At 40.1% G+C, this 21,503-nt stretch overlaps 1 protein-coding gene across 1 annotated transcript in view; it reads right to left on the minus strand.

Annotated features, from left to right (window-relative positions):
* Positions 1 to 21,503, minus strand: part of LOC136885333 (pyrethroid hydrolase Ces2a) — a 349,005-nt gene that overhangs the window by 13,917 nt on the left and 313,585 nt on the right. Inside the window, exon 8 of the mRNA XM_067157845.2 lies at positions 6,869 to 7,049. Coding sequence (XP_067013946.2) covers positions 6,869 to 7,049 — 181 coding nt within the window. The remainder of the gene's footprint in view (positions 1 to 6,868; positions 7,050 to 21,503) is intronic.

The raw sequence follows: 21,503 nt of genomic DNA on the forward strand, positions 1-21,503 counted from the left end.
CAGGAGTGGTGTAATCTCGAGCTACTTAGAGCAACGACAAGAGAGGAGAGCTTCAAGTAAGTTACATTTTGGCCGGGTTTCAGATGGCCTTGCCAGAGTAAAACAGGAGCATTGGGCTGTAGGTCCGGATTGCCACTGGTGTGTTGTTTTATTGCTCAAGGTCTGGCAGTCGTTTTTAATTATTGCTGATGTTTTTATGAAAATATGCGCAGTAAAAATCATTCATTTCAGTAATAAATTATGTGTGATCTGCATTTTCCTAGTTATTTTATAATGAAATATCCCCCCCCCCCTGGGAAATTTTAGTGGGTGGGAACCTTTGAGATAAAATCGTCGGTGGGGGGGAATCCCTCCCTCGCCCCCCCCCCCCCCCCCCCCGCGATTTCGCACCCTGCCTTTGTTCCTTCCTTCCATTAACTGCGGGCAGGAGTCAGTTAGGCTTAGGTCAGATTTATGGCTTTATGGTTTCAAGGCTCTTTTTAAATCACTATTCTCTCATGCCAGTCTCAAGGATCACCTAACCACAAGCAGAAACAAGAGTATAGCTGAATGAAAACCAATAAACATCATTATTTAGAAATTATTAGCAAAATTATCCGCACTGCCATACATTTTGTATCCGCCAAGACACTAACTTCGTGGATATCCACATCCGTGCAGGACTCTAACTATAAGACACTGTGAAACTAGAGGTAGGCCCAGAGCCCACATACACATTGTGCCTCGCGAGGATGAGGTGGATTAAAACGTATGCATCAACTCAGAAACTTGAATTCCGCTAGAGCTCTTTTGCACCTACAAGGAAACTCCAGCTCTCTGGAGAGAACTGGACACCGAGCTCGATAGCTACAGTCGCTAAGTACGGCCAGTATCCAGTATTCGGGAGATAGTGAGTTCAAACTCCACTGTCGGCAGCCCTGAAGAGGTTTTTCTGTGGTTTCTCGTTTTCACACCAGGAAAATGCTGTGGCTGTAACTTAATTAAGGTCACGGCCGCTTCCTTTGCACCCCTAGCCCTTTCCTGTCCCATAGTCTCCGTAAGACCTATCTGTGTCGGTGCGACGTAAAGCAACTTGCAACAAAAAAAAAAGTCAGAGAGAGCTGGACTGTAGAATGAGCAATCGTTGAAACACCTGTAATCAGCATGACTCAACTGTTTGCAGTTTTTTAAACTTGATTCAAAATATTCTAAGATATAACATGAAAATGTAAGTGTAAAATTCTTTGCCCCAGCAGCGCTGGTGTAGAAGGGGTTCAGTGCATGCCACTGTAGAAAATACAGTTAAACTTCTATATCTCGAAAGTCTGGAACTCAAATTTTCTATATCTCAAAGAAATTTTCATTCCCCACCAGAACACTATATAATTCACGTGTTATATATTTTTGATAACTCAAAGTTCTAGTACTGGAATCCTTCAATATCTTAAAGGATATTTCAATCCCAGGCGTGACATTTTTTTCTGTACTCGAAGTGTATGCAGAACATTACACTTGCAGAGGTGCCAACTCTTATGGATTGTCCGTAAGTATTACCAATTTCACCTCATGATTACAGAATTGCAGTCAAAGGGGAAATTATTACAGAAAAGCTGACATTATCAGGAAAATAATTTTCTATGGAAAAAAGAAAAGAAGGAAAAAGGCTCAAAAGGATTGAACATTTCTCCTAAATCGTTCTCATTCCAATGTTTGTGAGTTGGCAACGATACTTATTCGATTGTGACTTCCTTTTGCTACCCATAAGCGTTGTAAAATTCACTGTGAATGAAGCAGCTCAGGCGCTGCTCTTCTCCACTATAAATCCTTCAGTAATGTTGTATTTGCTGTGACATTTGACAAAAATATTGAGAAAGAAGTGAGGCCTATATTAAGCACATCTGCACTGGAATCGCTTATGATTCAGAAGATGAAAATGTCATCACAGTGGGAAGGATACTTCAAGAAAAGCTACGTTGAAAAGCAGCAGCTGCTGTGAGAAACAAGCTACAAGGAATGTTTTATCACAGAACTAATAGGTTATGTGCAAATGTTATTATGTAATATGATATACTTTTGAATAGATTGCTAGAGGGAAGGGCAAAAAGGGTGTCATTATCAAGACGGAAGAAGCGCGCTTTGGACTTGACTCAATGTTTCTCAGGGGCGGAGGGTGATTGCTGATAATCCACTTCAAAGGTTGGCACCTCTGCGCTTGTGTATAATTGATTATTTCCAGTTAAAATTAGTTCCTATTGGAGAAATCTAAATTTAAATTTTCTCCTGCCTGAGAAAAAAGAGTGTGCCAGAGAGACTGGTGAGCATAAAATGAATTTCACCTTCAGTCAGCCATCAACTGTAACACACACGTATTGAGCCTAACCTCTCTTGGGCAGACAAGGACGAATATTCAACCACGACACAATTTTTCTCCACGTGTGCACTCGCAGTCAAATATTCCGCCTGCCTCATAACCTGATCAAGAATCATCAACAATACATCATCACGCCAAGAAGAAGAGCTTGCTCATTCAAACTCTAATGGAACTGTAACGTATGTTAAGCAATTTTATCTTCTATTTAACAGAACTACAAAAGCAATTGTGCTCCAGAATTTTAAGAACATTCTTCAAATTTTATTACGCATTTTAACTTGACGTATTTGGTAACCCAAATCGTATTTTAATGTGCGTTTGTCTTCGTTTATTTTACTTACCTTACAAGTATTTCAGCTGATGATGCCCACCAAGAAGGATGAAACATGTCCCGACATATGTTAACTGCTAATTAATTAACAAAAAAATGTTTAGTGTTGTAAAGGTGGAACCTTTGACTGTTCCTTTAAAAAAGGGACTCGTGAGGAAAGTTCAGATGCTGTGTGGACCAGTTGTGTGCGATTGGGTGACGGACATTCATCCTGGTTCCAGACCAAAATAGGAGTCCAGCAAGACAGTGCACTATCCCCATTATTCTTTATCACCATAATGGATTTCAATGAAGAACATCAAGAAAACCTCTCGTGAACTAAATGCAATGGTTTTTGATGATGATGTTATAATCTGGGGAGTAAATGAGGAACAAGTACGGTTGAGACTCAATGAATGGAAGGTTAAGTTCTAGGAGTTCAACCTCAAGATAAGTAAACCCAAAACAGTAGTGATGGCAATAATCAGAGAGGGATGACTAGCGAACATCATGATAGGAAACAATCCACTAGAAAGTGTGGAGAGCTTTACATACCTCAGCAGTGTAATATCTCGAGATACACTAGCCACAAAGGAGGTGGCAAATAGAGTGCACAAGAGCTCTGACTTTTACCACCAAGTACAAACACTCCTCTGGGATCCCAAAGTACCAACAAAATCAAAGCTGGTGATGTTCAATCAGTACTTCATACCAGTTTTAATCTATGGTATCGAAACCTGCACCCTCACTAAGAATGACTTGCCAAGGTTGCAGGCATCTGAGATGAATCAATCAATCAATACCGATCTGCATTTAGGGCAGTTGCCCAGGTGGCAGATTCCCCATCTGTTGTTTTCCTAGGCTTTTCTTAAATGATTTCAAAGAAATTGAGATTTATGGAACATCTCCCTTGGTAAGTTATTCCAATCCCTAACTCCCCTTCCTATAAATGAATATTTGCCCCAATTTGGTCTCTTGAATTCCAACTTTATCTTCATATTGTGATCTTTCCTACTTTTAAAGACGCCACTCAAACTTATTCGTCTACTAACGTCATTCCACGTCATCTGTCCGCTGACAGTTTGGAACACACCACTTAGTCGAGCAGCTCGTCTTCTTTCTCTCAGTTCTCCCTAGAAAAAACAAACTGAACAAGTTAAGGAATGATTGTTAGGAAGGAAGCTGGGATTGAGACATCATTGTTAGATCGGGTTAGCATGTCCAGACTGAGGTGGTTTGGGCGAGTAAGAGGGGTGGAGCCAACAAGGACAGCATTTGTTAACTTGGAGAGACATGTGGCACGAAAACAGATGGTGGTAAGACCAAGAACCCACTGGATGGACATCGTAAAGATAGACATTACAGATTGGGGAAGGACAATACAGGAATTCGTTAACAACAGAACGTATCTCAGTAAGATAGAATGGAAGAGGCTGGTCAACAGTACCTGGGAAACTGGAACTGTAAATTGATGATAATACAAAATTAACATGTTCCCTGCGGCAGTGAATTTTGTTTACTTAATTTTATGTCGTATCGGTCCACCGGTGACCCAATGCTGCCTTTAGTTATTATCACTTCGGGTCTCCGGTGACCTGACGAATTTGAATTTGGTTAGTCCCTACTATGAAATCCAAAACCATGCTGGAGCACTTATTGTGTGCGTTAAAGTTGAAGAGACATTCCGATCTATTTACCTCAGCAACAGTTTTACAATTCAACAGGCGCATGACCCAGAAATGACCCTGGAAATAAATGTTAGTTTCTTGTTCATTGATCTGTTTTTTATGGGAATATGATAGGCCTATTTTAATTATTTTCAGATTATGCTTAGTAACAAAATAATATCACAGACGACAAGGCTGTACGTAGGGTTACCATCAGAGAAAAACCGTCACTGTCATCACTTTGTTCCAAATAATGAGCCATTCATCCAGGATCTAGTACCGTCCTGAACCTCTTTCTTTTCTGTGCCACTGTTGTGTCAAAATATGAAGGCTCCGTGCAAGAAGAAAAATAAAGGGACGTGAACTTGCTTGTAAATATTATCAACAGAAGATGATAAACATATCAATAACTACTCGAATAAATAGAAATCTGATCACTTATATGCGCTTACCTGAGAGCAATGTAGAAAAGAATAGGTTACACGAGATGTGAGAAGGGTGGTACTCCTCGTATTAAATAACAATCTGCCATCTGAAGGCAGCAACATTGTAGGCTTCATTCAGCGTAACCACGCAAGCGATTTTTGCAAAAAGAAAATATAGGTTAGATAACAATCCGAACACAGGATGACCCTAAGCGATAAGAATGGAAGATGCAAAAAAAATCCTTCAGGTCACTGGTGAGCCAATCGAAACTAGCAGTATGTCTCGATCCTTTACTTCAATAGGAACACTATGTTGCCATTAGTTATTGGAAATTTGTAACTAGGATGTAGTTACTTACTCCGCAGTTTTGGGAAGTTCGTACCAATGGATAAGAGTAACATGCTTCGGGACACATTGTGTCAGAGTGTATTGTTCGACTAGCCTTATGAAGTTTGCAACCATGATTAGCTACATACTGGAGTAGCTTAAAGCAAGACTTTGCAATCCCCAGCAAGGGTTTTACAGAATGGGGTGGCAGTCCTCAGTTGGCGAGGAGGCACATGTTGCTGTCAGTCTGTTAGAGAAGTTTATAGAGAGCATACAGTTACAGAGATAACAACACAGGAAAAGAAGAGATTTTTTTTTTAAAACATAACTTGGTAAGTATTCTAAAATGAGAATGTTGCTTCTTATGATAAAAGAAAACTTTTAATTTGATTTTGAATAATACTGTATTAAATTTTTAGATGATAGAAAAAAAGAACAGTGTTAAAAATTAGGAAGTGGAACCATAGTGGTTTTTACGTTTCTCTATATGTCGAAATTTCAATACCTCGAAGGACTAGGTGCATCAAATATAAACTGGAATTTAAAATTAGCTGCTCCGGTAGTGAACGGAAATGGGCGGGGCTTTGAGAGGATGTTGGTGGGGATGTCTGTAGCAGGGGTCTTGATGTGTCGCACACCACAGAGCGACCACTCGCTTCAATACGCCATGAGCGAGCAAGAGGTACACACATCCATTGCGCGGCACATCACCATCAACTTTCTAGCGAAAGAAGGCACCAAAGCTTCGGAAATTTTGAGAAGGTTCCGTGCACAGTTACGGTACGCAACTCTTTCAAAGACCCAGGTGTATGAATGGCACAAACAATTTTTGGTAGGACGGGAAGAAGTGGAAAACGAGCCACAGCAAAGACGACTGCGGACAAACATCACTGCAGACAACATCGTGCCGTAAGTGACCTTACTGAAGAAGATCAGCGCATAAACATGTCTGAAATTGCTTCACTCATAGGAATAAGCTTTGAAAGTGGGTTCAAGCCATCATAAATGATGAACTCGACCTTCAAAATTGCCCATCTTGTGGACTCCTCGTCTCCTCACCCAACAAAATTTCCGCCAGGATCTTTGTCGGAGGCATCCGAATCGCTGCGAGGAGGAAAGATATGATTTTTTTACTTCTGATGAAACTTGGGTTCATCATTACACCCCGGAGTCAAAACCAGCAAGCATGGAGTGGTGGGAACAAGGTGCAGCTGGCCCAGTCAAGCCCAAAACACGCCTTTCTGCTGGAAAGTTCCTTGCAACTGTTTTTGGGAACTATGCAGGCATTTTGCTTGTGGATTTCTTGCATGTATCAAGGACAGTGAATGGACAAGACAAACATTGCCGGTAACTGATCCGAGATGTTCTTCTTCTGCAAGACAATGCAAGGTCACCCAAGGCTCTTGAAACATGGGAAAAACTGGAGGAAATGCACTGGATACCTCTGGAACTTCCTCCTTACAGTCTTGTCACTTGTTTGGACCACTGAAAGAAGAACTGAAAGGAAAGTGATTCCATGACAATGCAGCGGTGGCGGAGTATGTGCGCAACTGGCTGCACACACGTTCTTCTTTTCTCGAGGATGGCATAAAAAGTTGCCAATTCGGTGGCAAAAATGTGTGTCAAATTCGGGAGACTATGGAGAATGCTCTTGTGCTTGTGTATTGGTTGGTGGATTCAGTAAAATTGTAAAAAATAATTCCATTTTATATTTGATTTATCTAGTATTTTCAGCCTCTGCAGGCACTTTGAAATATTGAAGTTCAACTGTATATCTTTCTTTTTCACCTGTATTTTGAGTTGTTCCTGATGTGTTGCCCTGCTCTACCAGAGGTAGTCCCTCTAGAAAGACAGGTCCTCCCTTCTTGTCACTGAAATGTTCAAAGCTGTAGAGGTAGAGGGGTGCCTTCTCCGACCACCACTGGGCCGTCTGGAATGCAGGCAGATGGAACAAAGCATCACCGGTCACCTGTAGAAATACATTTCTGTCAAAATGTTGGTGCGGTAAGAAGGGCATTGGAAAGTGGTACAGACAAAGAGTCAGTATCAGCTGTTCATACAGTGGGCACTTTTAAATTCAAACTCAAGGGGAATCAGAAAAAATTAGAATTAACCAACAATGACTATTTTAACGAAAATATAGCTCAGTATTGTATACATACATAAAATTTAATAAAGTCATTGTAATGGGTAATTATTACAGTATTATGCATTCTACCATACGTTAACAGCTGCCATGTAGTCCTCTACTGTAGATGAAAGTTTTCACATGAAAATGTATGGTATGAATGCTTATATTCTACCTCCTATCCACAGTATTACAGGTATAAAAATTGTGTAGAAATTTCCACAAAAGTTTTAGTGATCATAGTATATCATAATTTCATTAAATTACACTCAGTAGTGTTAGTCATCAATTAATATTCATCAGCCAGAAAACAATACAACACAAATAAAAATCATTCATTTATGAATTCTTACTTTGTTTTGTGACAAAACGATCTTTATTATTACCTGCTTGTTACCGATCATGTTTCCCAGATCGGTCTACATAATCTGTTGCTCTAGAATTCGTACAATGGCGCCTTTCACAAAGACTAGGTTGGTGGTAGTTTTACTGTTCGGGGCTATATAAGTCTTTTCGATTGAGTTGTTGATTACTTTGTATCCTTCATCATTGTCTTTTGATCCGGTTTATCAACTCTGCAACTTAGGTCATCTCCCAGAACCACACACATTCCTTTTTTCATTATATTGATGGCTTTCATTGTGCTGAACCACACTGTCCAATCTTCATTTAGAGGAGGGTTTGAAGTTGGGAGTTCTGGTGGTCGGTGATCTATGTTTACTTGGTGTCTGCACTGGTGACCCTGGGGGAGCTTGGAGTGACCAGGTTGGCCAAGGAGAGGCAAACCAGGGGGGAGGGAGGGGGGGAAATTCTTAACATTTCAATGTACCATTTTTAATTTTTGTCCAACTTTCTCTCAGCATTTAGGAGATCTTTTGGAGTCAGTGAATATCAAATTTGCAATTACAATAAGATTTTCTTCATTAATTTCAACCAAAAATGAATGAAGCAAAAACAGTTGTATAACATCTCTCAATATTAATGTTATTGTATTCAAATGCTTAACGAATTTACGTGGACAATGTGCTCAATGTAATTTTATTCCATTTTTTTCTATCTTAAGAAACATACAGAGACCATAAGAACCATTAATGTTTATGGATGAATGAATGAATGAATGAATGAATGAATGAATGAATGAATGAATGATGTTATGAGATTTGAAAATCAGTACCCTGCATTCAGTGTAGTAAAGGAGGAAAAAAATTATACCATTCTTAGTGTTATTTTTTTCATATAGGTGTGCCTCGACATGAGTCTGGTCCTCGGCCAGGTCCTTCAGCTGCTACGACTGCTGCTCCCACCACCTGCACTCCTACTGTTACTACTACCACCGGTGCTGCTGCTGTCATCACCACCTCCACTCCTGCTGCTACTACTTCTGCTGTTACTTCCACTGATAGTGTGGGGTGTTTTTTTGGTGTGTGTTTGGTAGGGGAAAATCTTTCAAAGACATAACTCTGTGTGGGAGTTGGATTTCCACCAACTAAAAACCCCTGCCCTCTTCACTCAGCCCATTCTGGAACTGCTTGACTGCATGACATCAGAATGGAGTGATTTATACTATTATGCTCTTCCTTTCCCTTCTTTTTCCTTCGTCCCCATAATGCATATCGCCATTGTCTTTACTGTGTTCCAGGCAAGCGGACTCTCCGACATGATCTGGACCAGATTCACTGGCGTGACTCGTCGGCCAAGTTGTTGGCAGGCTTTTCTTCATTCTTCTTCCCATCGAACACAGTAGAAACAAGTGTGTTCTACTGTATACCTTTCAGAACAGTACCAACAACCATCTCCCTGCGTCTTTCCAATCTTCATGGTGTATACACCAAATCTTTCATGTCCTATCAGGATCTGCGACAGAAATTAATCTACCTGCCAAAGTCTACATTTAAGCCAGCCTCCTGTGTCGGGTATTAGTTTTTATGTATTGGCCAACATCGGTTGTGCCATCCCATCGGCCTTGCCAGTCTAGTAAGAGCTAGTTCCTCAAGGCTTTCTTTTCTTCAGCAGATATAGCCGCACCCCTTGCATGCCAAAGTTTTCTCTCCACCATGAGCAGGTCAATGGAAATACTTGCAGCTACAACTTGTAAAGCTGCTGTTGAAACAGTTCGATAAGCAAAGATAACGTAATCTATAATCTTCATTTCTGTATTGACGAACTACACAATTAGAAATAGGAAAGGATTTCCACCTATCAATACTTGTTTATTGCACTTATTATGCTACAGGACCGGTTTTGACCCTTTACATAAGGTCATCCTCAGCTGAATCATGCATACATATCTATGTGATGAAGCTATGATTAAGATAGTATTGTCAAAGGAATGTCATACGATAATAAACATTAGGTCACATCCAAATGGGGCATGTCGTAACGTGAACTGGCATATATGTCGCTATGTACAACAATGCATTGTATGTCTAAAATAGTATGTTTAAGATCTTAAAATTAGTTGATAAAACATATCTCACTTAAAACTAACTTATATATATATGTACAAGATGAATACAATATATGGGAGCACTTCATGCACATGAACGTTCGTGTCTTGCTTGTTGGCTGAATCCCGTGTTCAAGTCTTACTTACACAGCTGTACACTCAGCTGCTGTTCCTGGAGTTTAAATGATATGGTTTGCTTGTAAAATTGTATAAGTAAAAGATTTTGTCTTCATGAATGTACATAGAGTAAAACACTTTCCAATTTTAAAAAGGTGCCAGACGTATGATAAAAATTAGTACACAACAAGCTCGCATATCAAACACATCTCAGCCACACCTACAACAATAAATATAACATCACTGCATAGCTACAAATGGGAAAGGAGCCACTGCATTGAACCCAATGTCACTCAAATTTTATGGACGTCACAGGACAACATGATTTGATTTTAACATAAGGCAACATACACACACAGCAGAGCTGAACATATTTTAGCCTAATTTTAATCATACGTCTGGCACCTTTTTAAAATTGGAAAGTGTTTTACTCTATGTACATACATGAAGACAAAATCTTTTACTTATACAATTTTACAAGCAAACCATATCATTTAAACTCCAGAAACAGCAGCTGAGTGTACAGCTGTGTAAATAAGACTTGAACACGGGAGTCAGCTAACAAGCAAGACACGAACGTTCATGTGCATGAAGTGCTCCCATATATTGTATTCATCTTGTACATATATATATAAGTTAGTTTTAAGTGAGATATGTTTTATCAACTAATTTTAAGATCTTAAACATACTATTTAGACATACAATGCATTGTTGTACATAGTGACATATATGCCAGTTCACGTTACGACATGCCCCATTTGGATGTGACCTAATGTTTATTATCGTATGACATTCCTTTGCCAATACTTAATCATAGCTTCATCACATAGATATGTATGCATGGTTCAGCTGAGGATGACCTTATGTAAAGGGTCGAAATCCGTCCTGTAGCATAATAAGTGCAATAAACAAGTATTGATAGGTGGAAATCCTTTCCTATTTCTAATTAAGCAAAGATGACTCTGAGCCGCATTTTCCTCTGTACTCTTTCCATAGCTCTTCGGTGAATCTTCTTCCTGAGTGCATTGTGCCAAATAGGTGCAGCATAGAGTAAAATGGAATATACTGCAGAGCACATAATCTGTCTTATAACTGTTCTGGGTCCCCTGATGTTAGGCATAAGTCTAGCTAATGCCGATGCCTTCTTCTCTGCCTGTTGAGTTACTGCCTTCACATGTGCACCAAATGTACAATTCCTGTCAATAAGAACCCCAAGGTATCGTACAGACTTCCCTCGGACAATCTCTGTATCATTTAATAAAAAGCGGACATTCTTCCAATTCCTGGAACCTTTCAAAATTACAGCCTGTCTTATGTGGTGCCAGTCTCAAGTTATTATTTACCATCCACAGATTAACTCGTCTCAATGATTTGTTTACTCAGAAGGTCAGTTCCTCCACATTCTCTGCTATTACTACTATTGCAAGGTCATCTGCATAACCGATAGATATTGTCCTTTTCATCAGCTGCAGACGTAGGATGCTATCATATAGAATGTTCCACAAGGTGGGTTCTAGGACAGATCCCTGTGGAACGCCAGTACTCATTTCAAGGTCTTCAAAATCATCAAGTCGTATTCTTCGTCCTTTGAAGTATTTAGCAATTACTTGTTGTAGATACCGAGAAATGTTCTTCCTATGAAGTTCTGTCAAAATAATGCTCCAAGAGGCAGTGTTAAAAGCATTTTTGACACCTAGCATTATCAAAACAGCCCATTTCTCACTGCTTTCTGCCTATATTTTAATCACCCTCTCAATAACTTGGGTTGTGGTTCTGCCCTCTCTAGATCCAAACTGGTTCAAAGCAAGTCCTCCCTGTTGTTCAAATTCTTTCTCCAGTCTTGTTTTAATCAGTCCTTCATAAAGCTTGCCCAGGGTGTTTAGTAAGCAAAGTGCCCTGTACGCTGATGGATCTAATGATAGTTTCCCTGCCTTCAATAACAGCACTAGCTTGGCTACTTTCCACTCATCGGGGAATCAACGCTTTCTCAGTAATTCATTGAAGACTGATAAGATCCAACCAGGTGCCACCTCAACTGCATACTTGACGGCTTCTGGTGCAATGTCATCTACACCAGGTGCCTTTCCAGTCTTCATATTGTGTGCTACCTCTTGTAACTCAACCACAGTAAATGGTTCTGCAGCACTAAAATCTGGTTCCATTTCAAGTCTGATTCTAGTACAAGGAAACAACTCCATCACTATGGCTTTCCTTCTATCAGCTGAGAGCTGAACTGGTACCCTGTTGATTAATCGACCTGTCACTATCTTACATTGCATAAAATGAATTTCATTATAAAGCCTGTATTGTCGTACGTATACTTAAAAGGTATCGTCAAATGTTCTGCCTTTACAATACTAATTTTTAAAATTTAATTATTTAAATTACATTTTAAAAATAACGGAACATATTTCATCTATCTTGTAGACATCATCAGCCAAAAAGTTTTAAGATTAAACACAAAGGACATGGACAAAAACACATTAAAAAAGTTCAGACTGCCGAATGCGTCAGTTAAAATGTTGAAGAATGTGCTGGAATGTTCTTACCACAACACTTGAATACCATTAAAAGTGAAAATTAAAATTTTGTATACACGAGTTGGTTCAATAAAATTGGTAATAGAGTCCTTCTTAACGTGATGATGCTGTGTTGACATAGAGTTTGCTGATGCATCGGTAGAAACTTGTTGATATGGAGCACTATGTTTAGTTCAAGTAGAATGAAGATGATCAATAAACATATGTTAAACATAAGTGGGGTTTTCAGTAAAATGGTATTGAATTCGTCTTGTTGGCGTGATGATGTTAACAATTCTTGATAAAAAAAGTAGGCGGAATATCTGATCATGAATTCATAAGTGGAATGTGCAGTGGAATGCCCTAGAACGAGAATGACGGCTATTGTTAGCGTTAAAAGTAGGCAAGTTTTTGAAGCATCTTGGCCAGGGGAGGTGACGGGGTTGTGAAGATTTGATGGAGTTGGGAGATGGGTGAAGGAGACGATATTATTCAGGAAATGTGAAGATGTGGCCTCTTGGCTAAGGGGTGTTGTTTTTATTGAGATATTGTTACAGATACATATACAGTCATTACAGATACATATACAGACATGATTACATATACAGTGCAGCTACAAATTGTGGGTTCGGTGTGTAGGTTAGCAGATAGTTCCAGGATAGGGTTGCAATGTAAGAAAGTGGAGAGTTGCTGTGATATTGGAGATGGAGGTGGTTAGAACGCGAAGCAGGTCGAGTATCGGGAGGGTTGGTAGGAAGAAGCTGGTTTGGGGAGCGGGTGGGACGGGTGGAGGGTCTGGCCGGGGGCGACGGTGGAAATTGTTGGGAGGGGAGCGCACGGTACAGGGTGGAGAGCGAGAGTGCTCAACTCTGTAGTGCTGCCTGTAGATGCGGGCGCCAGTGCTAATCAAGTGTTGAACATCCTCTGCAGTGGGAAGTTGTAGCTGCAACATGAACGTGGGCCGTTGGTGTTGTGGATTAGAAACGTGCGGCGGGCGGGGATGCCTGCTGCTTGGAGTTCCCGTAGGATGTCCCTTTCTGAGATGGAAGGTTCGATGCCACGAAGAACACAGCTCAACAGTGCGTAATGCGATGGTGGAGGCTGCTGAGGCAATGGTGGTGTAGCAGCGGCTGCGTCTCATTGTGAGGCTGGTAGTGGCGATGGCTGTGCTGCGGTGGTTGAATCTATGGGGTTGGCAGGGAGTTGCTGGGGACTAGGTTGTGTGGAATTCGAAGAAGTGATGGATGGTGACATTCTAGGCGAAGGGTGGCTAGTCGTGGTAGTAATGGCGGGATTATGGGAAGGAGTACAGGCCGAAGTAGTGATGGTGGTAGTAGTAGTTGTGGAGAAAATGGAGGTGGGCGGCAGTGGGGGGCTGCTGGGTTATTTGGGGTTGATGTTCGTTGACAGTGAGAATAGTGGAAGGGTTATCGAAGAGCAGCTCTAGTATGTACGCAAGAGTCTGCAGTTGATGGTCGCGCCGCTGGCTTGGAGCCATAACGTTTTGTCTTCACTGCCAGAATCTGCATTGATGGCAAGGAAGTGGAGCGATCCAGGAGCTTGAAAACATTGTGGACTGGGACGCAGGTGTTGCGAAGTTCGTTGAGAATGTCTTTTTCAGAGAGGGCAGTGTCCACGCCTGTAATGAGGCAGGAGTACATGTCGTTGGGGAGGCGATTGCCAACTAGGCGTCTGCCTGTATATGCTTTATTGGGCTCAGCTAGGTTCCAATTAAAGTTGAGGGCCACCCGGCCGAAAAAAGTTTGAGGCGTGTATTTAGTGAGACTTCAGAGTTTGAAGAGATGTCCTATAGATAAGATGCTTTACGTTATATAGGTACCAATTGTATAAGAAGGAGATGGAGGAGAGTGATTATAATATTGTTGTTGCTGGTGATGAGTTGTGAGCTTTTACCGAGGTAATTTCACCCATTCTACAATCCTTTACTTGCTGAATAACACGAATACAATTGAACACTGCAGTCCATAACAAGTCATCATTTTGAAGGGACTCACACCACCATATTCCACTAAATCACTATCACTGAATACTCCAAAAATATGATGAACCACTCCAATGGAATCAGAAGTATATGAATATGATCCACCATACACCACATAGAGATTTATAACACAATATTTGCGTCTTCCAAAAACGTATTTAGAACTTTGATGATCTCAGCAGAAGGATTACATAGCAAACAAGAAACACTGGTTGGAAAAGCTGCTTAAGTCGCGTTAGACTACTAATAAGCTTCCTACGAAAAGTGACATATAGAGGACACTGAAAAAGTAGGTGATTCGCATCTCCATCACGAAAACCACACAAACAGTTTGGCTTCTGCGTCAAATGGAACCGAAATTTATATTAGGGCGTAAGGGCAGGATTAAAACGCAACCAAATGATGTTTGTAATATGTCTTCTGGAATATGATCCTCTCATATACCATGGGTTTGGATAGTTGTTTGTAGTTGATAATTAAAAGGCACCTTTGACTTGTGCAGTCTGTTGCCATTCATTAAGGGTAGAGTGTTTAATTAGAGCTACATAATCTGACGTAGGAACGATATTATTAGAAAGCGGAACAGGGAGGCAAGAAGCTTGTTTTGCGAGGAAATCCGCTTGTTCATTACCCAAAATACCCATATGTCCGGGCAACCAGACTAATGTTATATAAATACTGGAATTATAAAGCATGTAAATAAGACTTTTAACGTTATGTACATAACAGTTATAAGATAGAGCATAAGAGGTCAGGGACTGCAACGTGCTCAGCGCATCCGTATATATCGTAACTCGATTATTGTCAGGCTGCTGAATAAAGAGTAAAGCTTGTTGGATAGCGAATAATTCTGCGGTAAAGATAGAACAATCACTAGGTAAACCATATTGTTTCTTGATATTTATAGAAGGTATACAGAATGCGGCTCCAACTCCAGTGGTATTCTTGGCATATATCTATGCTTGGAGAGATACAGGAAAGTTTCAAGCTTTTAGTGGGCAACTGATCTGGCTCCTGTACACGAATAACAGCAGAATAGCTACTGCGGGTAGGCCAGATTACCTGTGGCCAATAATGGAGAACAGAATAGGTAAAGTGTAGGGTATTAAAGTTACACTCTGTAGTACTGTATCTTGGAATGACTTTAAAGCATCGAAGGCATGATATAAAGCAGGCAGTCTTTGCAAACCTTGACGCCGTATGGAATAATACTCATGGAGGAGTTTCAATTTCGGGATTAAAGGGTGCCTCGTAAGAGAAATTTTTTAAAGTAAATATTGCATAGAAGGCATTTTTCTACGAACATGTAAGGGAGGTTCGCAGGATTCCACCAAAAGTGCATTAGTAGGTGTTTATTTCAGAGCTCCTATACATGTGCGCAGTGCTTTATATTGACATATATTAAGAGTATTCAAATTCGTACTCGCTGCCATGTCAAAGATATATGCTCCATAGTCCAGGAGCGATCTTATAGTGGACTTGTACAGTGATATTGCCACACACGGGTCAGCTCCCCAGTGTCTACGGGTGACAGATTTTAGTATCTGTACATAATGATCACTTTTCGAGCGTAAGTAGAGAAAATGCTGCTTCCATGTAAGCTTATGATCTATAAATAATCCTAGATATTTATATTGATTAACGATGGAGATTTCATACGCATAAAAAAAAATCGGTGAGCAATCAGAGGAACGATGGTGTGTGAAGATCATCGCTCGATATTTGGCTATAGAAAGATGCAGTCCGTGAGCATCCAACCATGCAATGGCCTCTCTAAGCGTGTGTATGATATGCTGTCTACAAACCTGTAAATTCTCGTGCGTATAATGAATCAAAAAATCATCTGCGAACGCCTGTATACGAGCATAGCGGAGAATGACTGTTTCAAAATCCTTCATAATTATAGCAAAAAGAATGCCGCTCAGGATATCTCCCTGAGGCAAACCTGTACTCTTTCTTTCTTTCTTTCTTTCTTGAGGAGATTGGTTGGGATTGAGTGTTCTGTTTCCCAGTCTCAAGCCATACATAATATTTCACTTAATTCACTTTACGATACACACGCATCACGAGTAAACTTTATGTGCACAAGTATTCCAGGTAATATAAAATATTAGGAAACACTACAAGACCTTCAAATAAGAAAAGATGTGGGTGAAGCCCTTGGAACCTATAGAAGTGTCACTTCCATGCACGCAGGGAACGATGGTGTGTGAAGATCATCGCTCGATATTTGGCTATAGAAAGATGCAGTCCGTGAGCATCCAACCATGCAATGGCCTCTCTAAGCGTGTGTATGATATGCTGTCTACAACTGGATTTGAGTAGAGTCAAGAAAATGGTTCTTGATTGTGATTATCTGTTGTGATGTTTGGAATAACAAGACTGAAACTCGCGTAGGCAAAGGTACGCGAATACTTACTAATTTCCTAATTAAGAGTCGTTGTTGAGGTGCATATCGTGGACAATGAAAAAATAAATGATCACTATCGCCATTAATATATCCACAAGTACAAGATGGACTGTTATCGATATGGAAACGATGTATGTAAGAGATTACAACGTAATCGTATAATATTGATAATATGTCGACGCATGTACATACCTTTGAAAAACCTGTACTCACCTGACGAGGCGGAATTGCACATTGCGACGTTTTAAAGGACAATGTTCGATATGTAAGTAGGTGTCTAAGAATGGTAATAATCCCCACAGGTATTTTAAGAGATGCAAGTTTATCCCATAGGATATTCAGTGGTAGAGTCGTAGGCCCGTTGGATATCTAGAAAAACCGCAATCGTGCAGTGTTTCCTATGACGAGCTAGTAAGAAGTCAATGACGAACATATTAAACGCATCATATGAACTTGATCCCTTGAAAAAGGCATATTGATATTGCGGCGTTAAACTATAATACTCTAATGCCCATATAAGCCTCCGAAGTAAAATCTTTAAAAGGACTTTGCGAATACAAGAACCTAACACTATACCGCGGGTATTTGCCTATTTTTAAGAATAGGAATAAGAAAAAAATCATTCCACATAGGAGGCGTAATAAAAGTTCGAAAGATGTCATTATACATCTCTCATAATGCTTTCTTAGCTCTAAGCGCTAATAATTTAAGCATCTGATACGATATATTATCAGGACCGGGAGATGAATTCGAACAAGATTAAAAAAACGTTCTAATTCCTGGTGGTCGCACGGCTGTAATAACACCGAAAAACGTGTATCATGCGCGTCTTGTAAGGGGACATTAATTACATACGACATAATCTGGAGTCTCACGGACAAGAAAATCTGATAACACCTGTCATGGAATTGTCATGATAGGGGAATGTTGCGTAACTCTTGTTAACGCCCGGATAGCATTCCACAAAGTTGTGATAGAAACTTGACGAGTAAGGGAAGAGATGTACTCTCACCAAGCTAAACGACGTTTTTTGTGCAAAATTTTTCGAGTGTATGCTATATGATGTTTAAGCCGGAAATAATTGTGAGGTGTGGAGTGTTGCCTACATTGGTGGAACAAACATTTGCGAGCTTGTATCAATAAATGGCATTCCTCGTCCCACCATTTAACTTTCGGAGGTCGCCTATAAGTGTGAGGTGGGGTTGCTATTATGGGATGATGCAAATTAATATAATCTTGTAAAATCTGAAGTAACGATTGATAAGAGAACCGGTTTTCAGGTATTCGTCGTAATCTATCCTCAAGGTATGTGGTATATAACTGCGAATTAAATCTCCGTAACGAACGAACAGCGTTATCGGCAAGTGAATGCGAAGGTGAGGAACTAGGTCGGCCTAAGCCATATGAAATAACAATGGGAAAATGATCACTTCAGTAAGTGTCAGCTAAGGTATGCCATGTGGTAATAGACAACATACGTCGCTTACATATAGTTAGATCCACTGCGCTGGGAGGGGCAGAGGGCGCAGTAAGACGTGTTGGGGAACCGTCGTTCAATATTACTAAAGAATGCTTGTTAACAGCAATGAGAAAATAATTACCTTGAGGTGTATCCATACTTCCTCCCCACACCGTATGGTGAATATTATAGTCACCACAAAAAAAAAAAAAAAAAAGATATGGCTCTGTGACAAATTGCTGAAAAAATTGATCCCATTGCCTTTCGGTGATGGAAACATCTGGTGGACAATATATTCGCAAGCAGGATGTGCGTATAATAAATTCCTATAACATACGTAGAGGGTATTGTCTGAAGATTTGAACCAACTCTATATGTCATGGAAGAGTGAACTAAAAGGCAACTCCTCCATATCCTGGTCCGTCATTACGAACAACATTATACGCAATGCGCTGTGAAGGGTCAAACCAAGTTTCTTGTATTGCTAAAAAATGCGGTACGGTTTCCTGAATCAGTGTAAATAGCTCATGACGTTTAATCATGATACTCCTAGAGTTTCATTGTGTGATTCTGATCATAGTACTGTATAAAATTGTAAACCTTGTCCCTTAACTGATAAATAGTATGGGCTAGTGTTGGGTTATCACCCAATAATTGCACCAGATATGTTATGGTTTGGTAGATTCCACTTTGAAGGTGGTCTCTTTGCCTTTGAATACAAGATATCGGTTGCGTCATCGGGGCGCTACTAGTGGAGGCAGGTACGTCTATTGGAGCCTCGGCCATCTGGCTAGGAATATTATTATTATTATTATTATTATTATTATTATTATTATTATTATTATTATTATTATTATTTATCGTATGGTTGACAATCACATCACAATAAAAGTATTTTAAAATTATTTTCTCGTCTGAACACATTAAGTCAAAATATCAGATTGGTATCTCTAATATAATTTATACCGTTTTGAGTAGCCATCAAACCGGGCGAGTTGGCCGTGCGCGTGGAGGCGCGCGGCTGTGAGCTTGCATCCGGGAGATAGTTGGTTCGAATCCCACTATCGGCAGCCCTGAAAATGGTTTTCCGTGGTTTACCATTTTCACACCAGGCAAATGCTGGGGTTGTACCTTAATTAAGGCCACGGCCGCTTCCTTCCAACTCCTAAGCCTTTCCTATCCCATCGTCGCCATAAGACCTATCTGTGTCGGTGCGACGTAAAGCCCGTAGCAAAAAAAAAAAAAAAAGTAGCCATCAAGAACTCGGCTGGATCTCCTAAGAAGGCTGATAGAGGGCATTCTTGGATAATATGCTGAACAGTTTGTCTTTCAGCACCACAACTACACTCGGGAGATGGAATTTTCTTCCATTTATAAAGGGAGTCTGCACATCTACCACAATTAGTTCTGATTCCGTTTAGAGTACACCAAATTTTTCTGGCGAGCTCAAAACCTGGTGGCTTAGATGTGATGCATGGCATAGCTTGCTGTTCTGGTGTTGCAGAGGTCTTCCATAACTGCTTCCAGCTGTCAATCATGTTGAAATTACTTTCAGCAAGCTTCCTTGCAGTATTCAATGGAGGGTGGCGAGAGCGAAGTATCTTCCTGTTAATAACAGGAAGGTCAAGATGTACAGGAAGATATCAATGGAAATGTATATACGGAAATGGATAAATAAATTACGTCTAGAAAGAAAGTGTTATTGAGATATTAACTTCGAAGTTGCTAAAGCAATTCTGGATAAATGAATGAAGAATTATTTAAAAGGTTATTATTCAAAGACTGAAATTAGACATATAAACAAGAAGTGAAATGGACTGGTGTGAAATGGCTTGATCTTTTATTTATGCATTACTTTTTTAGCTTTAGCATTCCTGCCTGAACTCTTACGGTTGGATTTGTCATCACATTAAGACACCTGTCAATAAAAATATCAGCACATTCCTTACACATATGATGCAATGAATTAACATTTTTAATAGCTGGTCAATTTTCCCCTTAACATGAAGCCTATTAACAGAAAGATATCCCTTACACATATGATGCAATGAATTAACATTTAATAATGTTTTTTGTTTTACGTCCCACTAACTACTCTTTTACGGTTTTCGGAGACGCCGAGGTGCCGGAATTTCGTCCCGCAGGAGTTCTTTTACGTGCCAGTAAACCTACCGACACCAGGCTGACGTATTTGAGCACCTTCAAATACCACCGGACTGAGCTGGGAGCGAACCTGCCAAGTTGGGGTCAGAAGACCAGCGCCTCAACCGTCTAAGCCACTCAGCCCGGCACGTCCGACTTGAAAGGCACATCAAGCGAAATACAGAATGAACTGAGTCTCTAATTACCAAAATTCAGGAGACGATCAAAGCAGAGTTAGAATCTTGTGATTTTATTGGTATTCAGGCAGATGAGACCTTAGATGTATCAAATAGATCTCAAGATGGCGTACGTAATATTCCGGTTCTGCTTAAAACAGGATCCCACAGAAGGATTCATAGCCTGTTATGGTGTTATGATGTTACGATTGATAAGACTGCATCGAGCTTATCAGAATTAGTTGTCGACATTCTGCGAAAGTGAGGAGTAATTGGTAAAATCGTATGTCGAACGTATGACGCGTGTTCCAGAATGGCAGTAAAGCATCACGTTAAACACGGACAATATTTCTGCACTGTTATGCCCACCAATTAAACCTTATTCTTCTCCATTGCTCCAAAACAATAAAAGCAGTCAGGCTCTTCATTCATAAGTTGACAGCGTTTCATTCATTGTTAGTGGATCCTCAAAGAGAGCTCAACTTGTGAAATCCAAAGGATTCAGACTTCAACAAGCATATACTACGCGTTGGAGATTTCATTCCAGAGCAGTCCACGCAACATTTTCACACTATGATGATTTAAGACAGGTTTTTGAAGATACTGCACAGAATAGTGAGGGTTGGGACAGTGAGTCATACAAAATTATGCTATCGGGTTGCTTAACATAGTCAGGAAGGTCCATTTCATTGATTGATTTGCTCTGTCTCTATATAGATTTTTTTATTTATACAGACCATCTCCTTGTTCTACAGCATCATAAAAGCACACCTGATGTAATTCTGTGCAATACCAGTGCTGAAATTAGGAAAACCACTGGTATCCTCAAGGACATGCGATCAGAAAACACAGTAACCTCTTACGCTGAAATGCTTTTTTTTTTTCAAATGCTTGGGTGATAGTGGAGAATGATTTCTTTAGTTGAAAATTGGCGTCACTGTCAGCGTTACTTTATGATTGTCAGAAGGATAAATCCCTGAAGTGGATGATGATAAAGATAACGAATGTTCATTTTGACTTTGTA

This window comes from Anabrus simplex, chromosome 14 (genome assembly GCF_040414725.1).
Source record: "Anabrus simplex isolate iqAnaSimp1 chromosome 14, ASM4041472v1, whole genome shotgun sequence".
NCBI lineage: Eukaryota > Metazoa > Arthropoda > Insecta > Orthoptera > Tettigoniidae > Anabrus > Anabrus simplex.